The sequence below is a fragment of the Cygnus olor genome, chromosome 3 (genome assembly GCF_009769625.2).
Source record: "Cygnus olor isolate bCygOlo1 chromosome 3, bCygOlo1.pri.v2, whole genome shotgun sequence".
Classification (NCBI taxonomy): Eukaryota; Metazoa; Chordata; class Aves; order Anseriformes; family Anatidae; genus Cygnus; species Cygnus olor.
The window spans coordinates 21,178,672-21,191,943 of record NC_049171.1 but is presented as its reverse complement, the minus strand read 5'-3'; the positions used below and the strand labels follow the sequence as shown (position 1 = coordinate 21,191,943).

Sequence of the window (13,272 nt, the reverse complement as noted above, 5' to 3'; positions counted from 1 at the left end):
ATAGATAGGAAAGCAATTTGAATTTGTCTTTGTCCTACTACTATAGCAGAACAAAAATACTATTTAATGCTTTGAAATAAAATTTTAAGCATATATTTCATAAACATGCTAAAATATCAAGCTGTGGGCTTTAAAAGGGCCTCACACAAAGGCTTTAGCTCATACTATTTAACATTTGTATGTTCACATGAACAACTTCAAATTTTAACTACTGTGAATCAGAATTATCTTTATGCTGCTTAAAAAAAAGCATAGACTACACTATCATTTTCCTACAAATTGGCTCTAACTTCCTAATTTTTATTCCAAGCCATTAAGAAAATTCCAAGAAAAAAAAAATACACCTCATTTAGGTCATATTTAGCATTACAGTTCTCCACCAACAAATGCACACATCAGGAAGACCCCAATATCATCCTAACACATCTGACCTCAATTTCTCATGCTTTGTTGTATTTTGAGTTAGCTGATTATACACAGCAAGTTATTTCAGTATGACCAGAAGAATTCCTGCATGCTATGTTTTCCTCTCAGCTTGCCACAACATAAGCCACAAGCAGCTTGATTATCTGATTTATAACATTCACAAGAGTAATAGTATGATCCTAGAAAAGTGATTCAGAGATAAAAATAGTCTCAAAAATAATTTCCTGGGATTTCCTGGGTTTGGTTAGTATTAAGAAAGAGCTCATAATAGCAAGAAAGTTAATACCGTGGGGACCACCAGATGGATGTTTTATTATTCCAGTAACTAAATACAAACATGTCAGAATCCTTGCCATAAAAAAAAACAAAACAAAACAAAACCAAACCCACAAAAATAGACCAAGCTCAGCTAAACCTCAAAAGAAAAAAAAAGTTACTTTATGTACTTTACAGGGGGTTAAGCATTCATGACATTGTCTATCTACTAACTTAGTAAACATGAAAAAACTTAGACTTCATATATCACACTCCATAAAATTTTCCTGAAACAAATATGTATTAGTCTAACCTTCCTATTCATTTTAGGGTCAGCAATCTATTAGAGCTCCTCTTCATATAAAATAGAAGGAAGAGATTATACAGCCTGATGAGGGTTCTTGCTTCCAATGTGAAATAGTTCTAGTTCTACTTGATTCAACAGCAAATGTCTGCCTTTTTTGGAAAAGGAATAATTCATGTACTGAAAAATGAAAAGCTTTCTTCTTCCCCACTTCCAACTACACAGCACACATCCACAGTGCCTGAAGGAATATGGACATAATCCGATTTCATCCAGGTGTATTACTTTTTTTTTTTACCCACTTTTCAGTTATTTTTTTTAAATCATTATCTTTCATTCAAGTCTGCTCCACTTCAACATGAAGACACAACGTGAAAACAACTTCATTAACCAGTTAACTTCCTTACCTGTAACATCACAGAGATCATGGAAAAATATGGGAAGTTTGATTGAAAGAATGACTTCCTTTATCAGCGCTCCATCAGGTGGAATATATTATTCTGTTTATCTCAAAGGTCTCATACTCCCATTATAGAATAGATTTAAAGCGTACAAGCTAATGTGTATGGAAATGACTCAGGGCCAATGTTTCTAAAATATAAGCCAGTCTCAGTGACAGAAATAAGTCATGTTCCCATGGACTATTTCATTTTCAGAGCACAAAAAAAAAAAAACACAACACAAAGGTGCCTCATCAAGAGAGGATTTAGGCCCACTTGCATTTCTTTTGTAGTGCAGTTGTCAGATGTTATTTACTTGTGGATTTCTAAACGTGGAACTGCATAACTGATATAAATAGCTATGTGCCAGATTTCCGGTTAAATTTGAGTTGTTCCAAGCTAATACTAGTTTTGTTAAATCTAAGAGAAGCTGATCAGAAAAAAACAAACAAACAGTGAATGCTTCAATACACACTTAGCAAAGCAAGCCTATTGTGAAGTTGCAAACACATTCACAGTGATGCCCTCTTTCAGAAGCTCTAACTAAAAGCTCCATTGTTTCACTACACTATGTTTAACCAGGCTCAGCAGTACACGTAATTTGAGGTACTAGTGCAGAGAAATCTAGAATGGTGTCACAGTGCCACCATATATTTCATCTTTTCCCTGAATTTGATCAGTATCATCCTACAGGGTAAAAGTACAAAAAACACCAGGATCATAAGTCAAATGGAAACTGAACTGCAGAACACACAAGCATGGTAAATGAAACAGGAGGTGGTCACAAGTAAAAATGATGATATAGTACTCAGAGAGCTGCAAAGCAGTTTAAGCTTTACATCTCTTGGACTCTTAGTCCATGTAATTTTGTTGGCTTAATTAACAAGTCCGTAACTGGTCACAGACAACCCCATAACATACAAACAAAACAAGGAAATATACAAACCCTAAAATTTCCTTGACAAAATATGCTTAAGGAGGCATAAAGTCTTTCTTAGAATTCTTACAACAAATAAATTTTCATAAATTTCTTCAACCAGATGTCATTCAGAGATTATTGAAAGACATATTGAGATCATCTCTAAAATTACATAGAATTGCATCAGACCTGATTCTTGGAGAACTGCAACCACGAAAAGCAGCAGTGATTTAGTAAACACAAACTGAGTTTGCCATAACTTCATGGCACCACCTAGTCAGAAAGGCTTGATATTGGCTCAACTGTTTTAACATGGATTAGCAATACATAAGAAGGTTTAAATAATAAATAAATTATGAGGAGTAGAGCTTGGTCTAAATTCAATAGGATTTGGGCTTCCAAAAACCATAGTGATGTCTGTGAGCTCACATCTCTGAATTTGCTATTTGTAGCACTATTTAAAATTTGAGAGGAAAAAAGAAAATTACTTAGGACAAAGAGCTCATCAGTCTGTTTAGCAATCAAAAGAAAGATCAAGGAAGATCAAGAGGTGATTTGATTACAGAACAAGTGTCTGAAAGGGAACAAGAGGGAACAAAAAGTCTATGAAAAGCTGCAGACAAATTAACATGTGAAGGTATGAATTTTTTATGATGTTAAAAAAAATCACTCAAACTATCACTGAGTTTTTTTTAGCTTCTAAAACACTGTGATAAATTTCATGTCTGCCTCTGCTTCTTCATCAGAAAGCTTGATATAACACTTCTTTCAGTATACAGGAATACAAACGTATGCCTGATGGTGCACTAACAATCTGGTAATATTTTCAAAATGAAGAGTTTCTGCTGAAGAAAGCTAGTTACAATTCATACTCTGATTTCCTCAAATTTTTACTGTAATCAAGTTTGTGAGTGATGATTTTATATACAATAGGCTTAAGGAGTCAGTATCTGCAGACAGATAATTCATCCAGTTCAAAAAAAATCCAAAGAAGAGGGCACACATTTTCCTGAAAATTAAATTTTATAATATTTGATTCAAGTACTTATGAAAGCTAAGAAAGCCAATGTGTCCAAGAGAAATCTGAAAACAAACAAAAAACCACCACCACAAAAACCAAACCTCACTTAGAAAATAAAAGCACAAGTTCAAGATTTTTTTTTAAAAGCAAGTCCTATGACTGCTTAAAAGCTGTAAACCACATCATTACTCTTTCCTAATTATAAAAAAAATAATTATATTGTTACAAGGAGAAGCACTTGAGTTTAGGAATAGCATTTTGTCTTACAATATTGTAGCCATAGACCCACTCTCTTGTTCATAAATGCTCCTAAAAGGGAACACACTACCTGTCAGGTGCAAAACTTCAAACTTCACTGAATCACAATACAAGCCATGAGGTTTTTTTTGTTCCAGAACTGCAAAAAGTCTTTTCAAAATATTATTCTTTAAATAAAATTGGGATATTTCTAAGTATCTGGAAAAAATTTAAAGTATTTCTGAACCTCATTTTCCAGCTAAGTGCATTAAGTTAAAGGGTTATTCGGTTACATGAAAACACTACTTGCATCTGAGTCAAGCATCGCATTATCAGTTTAGAAAAACATGTTTTTCATGTAACATTCTTCTTGCATTTGAAATAGGTTATATCACATTACCTATCTAGATAACTCAGGTGTACATAAAATATAATTAAAAATATTTCATCTGCAAGTCTAGCTCTTCTTTCATTTAATGAGATGGATGAATGCTTCAACCCTTCTGCAACTTTTGTAACTGCTGGAAAACTAAAACCTCTGACCATAATGTCAACCTTAGCCCTCCTCCACCCACACCCCAAAACTGGAAAAAAAAATCTCCTTTATTATTTGCAACCCAGACAAGTTTGTTGCTCAGTATCAAAACTTATCCCTGCACTGGCCATTATACCTACTTACACCCAGGAAATGTAGTTAACGGATCACACGTTTCCAGACGATGGGCCTCACAGCTCGAGAATTACATTGCAAATACTACAAGTAGGATTCACTGTTAGAGCTGAAACTGCTTTATGCTTAAGTGAGTCAGAATAGAATACTGAACAAGTAGTATCTTCTTGGTACAACGCAGAGATATCTCAAAAAACTCAAGGAGTATAACCGCAATGGAAATCTATGTTTATGCCAGCATAATCAGATATGATCTGTGGAAGTAATTCTTAATTAAAACAGGAGTTAAAATGCCTTGCATAAGGGTTTGGACACAAGCTTGTTATATCATCTTACTTCTTCACTTCAATTAGATGGCAACGTAAAACAGTTTTGCTACTTTGGGTGTATTTTTCAAGCTCACTGAATAAAGCAAAAAAAACAACATTTTCTTTTTCTGAGCAGCAAAAAAGACTCATCTTTTGTTGGAATGTAAAGCCAAGGAATAAGATGCGTATTTATGAAATATTTTCAGGAAAGCATATATGACCAAATCTCATTTTAACACACGGATAATAAAGGAATGTGCAGATGTTGGAAGATGTCTTCCAAAGTACTTTTAGGACTTCTCAGATTCACATTGTATTAATAAAACATGTGTAAGTTTAGTACTTACCCGCAGAGGCATAATTAGTTGGAAGTTCAGGATAAAGCCTGTTTGAACTCTTTTCAGCTGAAAGAAAATTAAGTAGCAAGTTATATGATATACCAACTTATGTTGTTACATTTCATGTGCTGTTTTTCTAACGTGTTCAACAGTTCCAAAATGACTGCAGTTATCTAAGGAGCAGTACAGGAGAAAGAAATAAGGATCTTGCCTTCTATCCTTGTCCATAGAAATAAATCAAGTTAACAACAGAAGCTGCATATTGAATGTAAGGCAATGTGAGTATTTTGGTAGATTAATTATTATTCAAAAATTATCTCCCCCACTCAACTGTAAGAACTCTATTCAAAGAAATGACAACCTAACAGACAAACTAAGTTTGTGGAAACCAGAAGTTTCTAGAAGTAGGACTTGTAGTTTCTAGTAGAACTATGACTTTTTACTAAGAAATGTCATTGTACTAAGGGGCTTCCATATATCTAATAACCACGTATACTTTACTTGGTTTAGTTACAGAAGTAATTATTCAACACTACTTTTATAGAAAATCTGTCAGAGAAAAGATTTGTTAATATAAAACAAACAAAAAGGCTTTATCATTTGTTGCTCATGGCACTATCTCAAAAAAAAAATGTTCTCATACAGACAGCTACTACTACAGTAATTGTATAACTTTCGTTAGCCTTAATGATCTACATTTATAAAGAGATTAATTAATCATTATCAAAATGCTTTCTAACCCGGTGGTGTTGGCCCAACAGCAGGTTTATGTGGTTCTGGTCTTGATGTTGGTCTAGCAGGTGGGTCATTTACCTAAAACATAAACATTTTTAAAATAACTTGCATCAGACCTGGAAGTAGATTTTAACTTCATACTCTAGAGGTACGTCAAGCTGCACTGAAAATGTATGAACTCAAGAAGTACGCTACAGAACTAGTGACATACACATGACTATAGAGTAATTCACTATGGGTTTAACAAAGACAAAACTAAATGATTGTCCATCAGTAACATCAATCAAAAAATCATCCTCTATAATACTGAGAATTATATTATTTTAAGTGTGATTAAATAGAAGTCAGAAAAAGTAGAAAAATTAGAAGAGTACCAAATCAAACCTGGTATGCTCGTTATTTACGGATTAACTTGATTAGAAATAGATTGAAGAAACTTTTCTAATCATCACCTCAGATTCGATTATACATTGCTCTGAAAACAAGGATATACAGTTTTTCTAGATGATGCAAAGCCAAACCAGCAACATACTTCTCTAGAAGAGCCCAGCAGGGGAATACTGAAGAGTGTACTTGAATGGACGTTACACACAGAAAGGTGTCCCTGTCCATGGCGGGGGGGGCTGGAACTACATGATCTTTAAGATCCCTTCCAACCCAAACCATTCTATGATGATTTTATGAAGTGTCTGCTATGCGTTACATTTGTAAGAATCCAATAGAGATCTTAAGAATGCCACAAGAACACCAACATTACCATTACTACTGACTATAAACAGTTCAGGAAGAGAAAAAAGCCCGTAAGAAAGAGACACACAAACCCTTCCTTGTACCGTTACAGTTTTTCCTGGATTATTTTTTTGCTCTTCATTCTCATACTCTTCAGTGAAGGATGCTAGAATCTCATAAAGATCTTCTGCTTGAGCAGGAGAAGGAACATCACCCAACAGGATAGCACTAGCACGTATATCCTGCCCATAAAACCTGATGAAAAAAAAAAAAACAGATGCCAGGTCTTTTATCAGTACTATATTTCAGTGTCTAGATAAGCCCACCTTATGCATTTCCCCTCCCCTCCTATTCTTAATAGATTTCTCCTATTGATCTTCTATTTAGAAGTGACATAACTAGCTTAGCAATAAATTCTGAATGATAAATAGCTACTGCAAACTTGATTGCCTACCACCTTATTTCAAAATGTTCTTCACTGGTAATATTTCGTTACTGGTCACGTAGCATATATCAACGAGACCATTTGAAAGCCAATCATGCAGCAAACTGAAGAAATACATGACACTTCTAAAAAATGTTTTAACAGATTCCTTAATGATGCAGTAAAATTGTTTAATAATGCATTGGCACTGCAATTTTATTAACTGACATGCTGTCATTAAAATTAGTAGTAGCCTTTGCTGGTATTAGCAAAACCAAAATCCTCATAAACATGGACTTACAATACAGCAGACACCTCAGTTACTGTATTTTAGTTCTTGGAATTATTTGGTTGATATTTTAGGATCTGCAGCACAGTAAAACCATTTTGAATATTTCCACCCATTCGGAGGTGCCTTAAGTAGTTCAAATGTAATAGGCTGTACAAAGGAAATCTGCAGCATTTCTCAAACTGTTTTCTCAAATTCAGTGATGGTCTAAAACAGGGTTTATTTTTTTGTTTCAAATGACTTGAAATATTTCTCAGTATACAGTAAATATCTCTATAACTACCTTTTTGAACCTAAAGTCTCTTTAAACATTCACCATCTTTTTAATACCCGTTGGGTAAACTGAAGACACCCTTACCTCTTAAGAAACCCTAAAATAAGCATGGAATGGAAGAAAAGAGTTTGTTGTGAGAACAAACTGAATGCGTCCCAGTTCATTGTGTCACTGTTCCTTCACTGAATCCTTTAACTTCAAAGAAAACTTACTTGCGATTGGTTTCTTTCCTTTCAATTAAACAGGTTCCTTCCAGAGATACACCTGCAAATAGTCCTCGAGATTTGCAGTATGTATAGACAGCAGCAGAGCTTCTCAGTGCAACATCCCCTTCTAAGTTTCTAGAAGGAAAAAAAAAAATTGCTTGATAGTCTTCAGTATGGCTTCACAACACGAGCAGCAACAGCCTTTTTATCTTAATCCCACCAAAAGTCTGCAAGGGTTTCACTTTTCTCTGTTCTCACATTCTCTGCTGAATATGCTCAACTGGGTCGGAGTTAAAATCCACTTTCAGTTTTCATTTCAGACAGAACCCAGCACAAAGTAATTAATTTGGGCGATAAGGTTTCCTCCAAAGCACAGAATAATGTTGCCTCATGAGAATACTCTATAGTAGACCTCCTCTTGCATTCAGAAGACTGAAAAATTACTAACCTTAACACAAGAATTTCAGAAAACTATTCAAATTTACCAAGCCAGGACAGTAACATATATACAAAGTTCATAGTCACTGCTTGTTTGAAATTGTTTTCCAGTAACACAGATTCCACATTTTCAATAGACAAATTTGCTACTTCCTAATTTTTTTTTTTTCTTGGCCTTAAAGAAGTCTTTTTTTCAGCAATAATCTCTCTGATTTTTGTCTAGTCTGTCATGCGGAGAGGGGACCGCATTGTTCCTTTCCTCTTTCTTGTGGCCATTTATACATTTAAAGACATTATCGCCCCTCAGTCTCTTCTTTAACCAGCTCTTTAGTCATTCTTCATAGATGGTGTTTAAAAAGCTGTGATTACATTTGTTGCAACATGTAACACTACTCAATATATTCCAATCTTCTTGATCTTATGGTGCCCAAACCAGCACAAAATATATCAAGTAAGGCTTTATCAGACCTCAACAGAAAGATAAGATTACAAAGTGTAATCCACAAACTCGAAAAGGCTATTTTACAGCTGTTCCTCCAGGTCACTGATGAAGATTATCAAGCAGGAGAGGTCCCAGAATAGCCTCTTCAGGACTTCCACAAGAACCTGGCCTCTGGATATCACGTTAATCATTTGCCACTGCTCTTCAAGCCTGACGATCCAGTTTTTCACCTATTTGGTGACCAGTTCTGCCTGTACACCTGAAACACAATGTCCCAATATAGACACAGAGATGCTGCAGGACAGCATACCGAATGCCTCGCAACACCAATGTCATGCACCGCCTTCCCCTGATCCATGTATCTGTCTCATCAGTGGAACAGGTAGCATCTTATCCTTCTATTTTGTCAGAAAAAGATGACAAAACACCAGCAAAATCTTCACTGTAAGAACAGGCATAAAAAGATACATGCTCCAAGAGAAGAAACTGAGGCAACTGGGCTTGACTAGACTGGAGAAGTCTTAGGTGGGGGGGACCTATCATCAGCTTTCAGGTATCTATGAGGAGGCAATGACGAATACGATGTCAAGTTCTTCAAGTGGTGCATGGTGGAAAGACAATACAATAGGCACATTAAAAAAAGAAATATTTTGACTGTCTGTAAGGCAAAACTTTTCACCATGAGAACAGCTGAGCAGTGGAGTATGTTTCCACTCCAGAGAGGCTAAGCAGAGGTTTTCAAGACCCAGTTGGAATAAAGGCATGAGCAACCTGATCTGAAGTCATAACAAACCTTGCTTTGAGCAGGAAGTTGTACTAGAGATCTCCTAAGGTCCCTTCCAAATTAAATTATTCTGTGATTATATCTCATCCTTCAAAGTAAGCTGGCTTAATCACTTAAGCTTTAAAAGTAATTACTTGGTGTAGTCCTATTTTTTTAAAACTTACTGCCAGGCAGATCTGCAGTAGCAAAGCCCATAGGTCAATGAAAATAACAGTTCACTCAGGCACTGTAGTACTTGTGCTCTTTATTGAGCCTAGAATCATAGAGAGTGGTTCAGGTTGGTAGGGATCTTAAAGGTCATCTAATCCCAATCCCCTTGCCATGGGCAGGGACACCTCCCACTAGACCAGGTTGCTCAAAGCCCCATCCAACCTGGTCTTGGAACACGTCCAGGGATGGGGCATCCACAGTTGCTCTGGGCAACCTGTTCCAGTGTCTCACCACCCACTGAGTGAAGAATTTCCTCCTTATATCTAATCTAAACCTATCCCTTTTAGTTTAAAGCCGTTGTTCCTTGTCCAGTCGCTACACTCACTGACAAAGAGTCCCTCTCCAGCTTTCCTGTAGGCCCCCTCTAGGTACTGGAAGGCTGCTATAAGGTTTCCCTGGAGTCTTCTCCAGGCTAAACCCCAGCTCCCTCAGCCTGTCTTCGTAGGAGAGGTGCTCCAGCTCTCTGATCCTCTTCATGGCCCTCCTCTGGACTCCTGCTAATAGGCCTATGTCTTTCTGGTGCCAGGGTCCCCAGAGCTGAACACCGTACTCCAGGTGGGGTCTCATGAGAGCAGAGTACAGGGGGAGAATCGCCCCCCTTGACCTGCTGGCCACGCTGCTTTTGATGCAGCCTGGGTTGGCTTTCTGGGCTGCAAGCGCACGTTACTGGCTCATGTCGAGCTTCTCACCAACCAACATCCCTAAGTCCTTTACCTCAGAGCTGCTCTCAAACCATTCTCTGCCCAGCCTGTATTTGTGCTTGGGATTGCCTTGACACAGGTGCAGGACCTTGCACTTGGCCTTGTTGAACCTCATGAGGTAGGCACAAGCCAGCCTCTCGAGCCAGAATGGCATCCCTTCCCTCTGGCATGTCGACCACACCACACAGCTCAGCGTTATCAGCAAACTTGCTGAGGGTGCACTCGATCCCACTGTCCATTTTGCCGACAAAGATGTTAAACAAGGCCGGTCCCAATACTGACTCCTGAGGAACACCACTCATTACTTATTTCCACTTGGACACTGAGCTGTTGACTGCAACTCTTTGAGTGCAATCATCCGGCCAACTCCTCACTCATCAAGTTGTCCATCCTTCAAATCTGTGTCTCACCAAATTAGAGAGAAGGATATCACGTAGGAATACCAAACACTTTGCACAAGTCCAGGTAGATGATGTCAGTTGCTCCTCCTCTATCCACCAATGTTGTGATGCCATCATAGAAGGCCACCAGATTTGTCAGGCAAGATCTGCCCTTAGTGAAGCCATGTTGGCTGTCATCAATCACCTCATTTTCCATGTGCCTTAGCATGGTTTCCAGGAGGATCTGCTCTGTGATCTTGCCAGGCGCGGAGGTGAGACTGACTGGCCTTTAGTTCCTTGGGTCTTTCTTTTTTCCCCCCCGTTAAAAATGGGGGTTATGTTTCCCCTCTTCCAGTCAGTGGGAATTTCATCATATTTGAGAAGTTGTGGCAGTTGGGTGACCAGGTCTCCTGTTTCCTTTTTGAGAGGACCCACAATTTTCCCTACTCTTCCTTTTATCTCTGATGTACCTATAGAAGCCTTTCTTGTAGCCCTTGATGTCCCTTGGCCAAATTTAATTCTAAAAGGGCGTTGCCTTTCCTAACCTGATCCTTGGCTGCTAAGATGATCTCTCTGTGTTCTTCCCAGGCTATCTGTCCTCGCTTACCCCCTCTGTAGGCATTTTTTTTCTGCTTGAGTTTGGCCAGCATCTCCTTGTTCATCCATGCAGGCCTCCTGGTGTTTTCACCTGACTTCCTCTTTGTTGGGATGCATTTCTCCTGCACTTGGAGGAGGTGATCCCTGAACATTAACCAGGTTTCTCGTGCCCCTTTTCCCTCCATGGCTTTGTCCCATGGAACTCTACCAGGCAGGTTCCTGAAGAGGCCAAAGCAAGCTTGCTGTGCTCCCTCCTTGCTGCCCTCAGGATCCTAAACTGCACCATTTCGTGGTCACTGCAGTGGAAGGCTGCCCTTGAGCTTTACATTCCCCACCAGTCCCTCCTTGTTGGTGAGAATGAGGTCCACCATAACACCTCTCCTTATTGGCTCCTCTATCACTTGGAGAAGGGCGTTATCATCAATGCATTCCAGGAACCTCCTGGATTGCCTATGCCCTGCCGTGCTGTCCCTCCAACAGATATCAGTGGTTGAAGTATCCCATGACGACCAGGGCTTGTGAACATGAAGATGCTTCTATCTCTCTATAGAGGGCCTCATCTTCTTGGTCTTCCTGGCCAAGTGGCTTGTAGCAGAATCCCACTATTGTGTCACCTGTCCCTGACCTCCCTGTAATCTTGACCCATATGCTCTCTATCAATTCCTCATCCATCCCCAGGCAGAGCTCCGTGCACTCAGCTGGTCATTGATATAGAGGGCAACATCCTCTCCTCATCTCCCCTGCCTGTCCTTCCTAAAGGACTTGTATCCTTCTATTCCAACACCACAGTCATAGGAGTCATCCCACCACATCTCTGTAATGCCATAGAGGTCATGGCCCTGCAGGTGTGTGTACATCTCTAACTCCTCTTGTTTATGACCCATGTTACATGCATTAGAATAGAGACATTTGAATTGGGACCCTGATGAAGCTGCCTTAACAGCTGGAGTTCCTTTGTGCTGATCTTCAGGCACTCTCCAGCTAACCCATGACCCTTCTCCAGGCTTTGGGCATCTATCACTGATACTGACATTAAACTGGGAGGAGCAGGGTGGATTGAGATTCCCCTTCTCCAGCAACTCTCCAGCTTGGCAAGCCTATGACTGATAGGTGAGAGAGACTAATCGTCTTCTCTTTCTCTGACAGATGGACCTCATCAGCCCCAGCAGACCAGGTTTCTCAAGCAAGTCCCATGGTCTAAGTAGCCAAACCCCTTTATGAGGCACCATTCCTGTAACCATCTGTTATTTGCCAGATGCAGTTGGCCTTTTCAATCTCTCTCACTTTGACCAGGATGACTGAGGAGCCTACCCAAGCAGTGTCTTGCAAAAATGAGAGTAAATTTCAGAACATGTTCCTTCTGTGAATAAATACCTTTATCGAGAAAGGGAAAAAAAAAAAAAAAAGAAACAAGCAACTAAGAAGTCATAACACTACAATTATGCTACCGAAACAATATGGCCCAGTCAACATACAGGTTGCCCAGGTTGTTTTGTAAAGATATCAGAGAAAGCCATGCAAATATTTATATAGCCTTTAAAAAAATATTTTCCATATTTAAAGCTAACCCATATTACAAAGGGATTTTACTCACCTCCCTAGAGGTCCAATTGCCACAGTAAGATTTCCTCCAAGTGTAAGGTTCCCTCCCTTGGCAAAAGCTTCTACTGCTCTCTCATGATTCAATATTATTACTAAATCTGAAACCTGCAAAAACATCAAACAAAAGTACCATGTTTTTTAAGAAGTTTGAACTTCATGGGAGAAGAATCTTCTGTTTTGTGGGAAAGCAGGTGGTAGCATTGCAGATATTTCCTTCCCCAAATTAAAAACTAGCTCTAAATTTATCAAAGTTTTAATTCAAGTTAGAATCTCCCATCCTATCAGATAATTACTTCCATTCTTGCAAATACTTCTTTTGAAACAGTTTTCATAACCAAGTTGATCATTTTTCTGCAAGAATAGATGCTAAAATTTACATTTTAGTTTTTGGAAACTAAAAATCCTTTTTTTTACTTAATCGTATTTTCTTGACACAAAATCAGGAGTTTTATAAACATAACTATATACACACATATATATAAATTACTATTTGATTTTTTTTTTTTTAAGTCTTGAATTTATGAGATGTAGACAGCCTCTTCA

The 13,272-nt window shown here is 38.3% G+C and overlaps 2 protein-coding genes across 4 annotated transcripts in view; one reads left to right on the top strand and one right to left on the bottom strand.

Annotated features, from left to right (window-relative positions):
* The window catches only part of SH3YL1 (SH3 and SYLF domain containing 1), a 43,616-nt gene that overhangs the window by 16,288 nt on the left and 14,056 nt on the right, over window positions 1–13,272 (bottom strand). The window contains exons 5-9 of one of the 2 annotated variants that reach the window (XM_040551794.1): window positions 12,722–12,834; window positions 7,582–7,710; window positions 6,475–6,637; window positions 5,659–5,731; window positions 4,928–4,984 (exon numbers count right to left, since the gene is read on the bottom strand). In XM_040551794.1, coding sequence (XP_040407728.1) covers window positions 4,928–4,984; window positions 5,659–5,731; window positions 6,475–6,637; window positions 7,582–7,710; window positions 12,722–12,834 — 535 coding nt within the window. The remainder of the gene's footprint in view (window positions 1–4,927; window positions 4,985–5,658; window positions 5,732–6,474; window positions 6,638–7,581; window positions 7,711–12,721; window positions 12,835–13,272) is intronic. The other variant, XM_040551795.1, reaches the window with a different exon arrangement.
* ACP1 (acid phosphatase 1) overlaps window positions 4,447–13,272 on the top strand; it is a 38,327-nt gene continuing 29,501 nt past the window's right edge. For both annotated transcript variants that reach the window (XM_040551803.1, XM_040551802.1), the window contains exon 1: window positions 4,447–4,455. The gene's annotated coding sequence lies outside the window, so the exon portion shown is untranslated. The remainder of the gene's footprint in view (window positions 4,456–13,272) is intronic.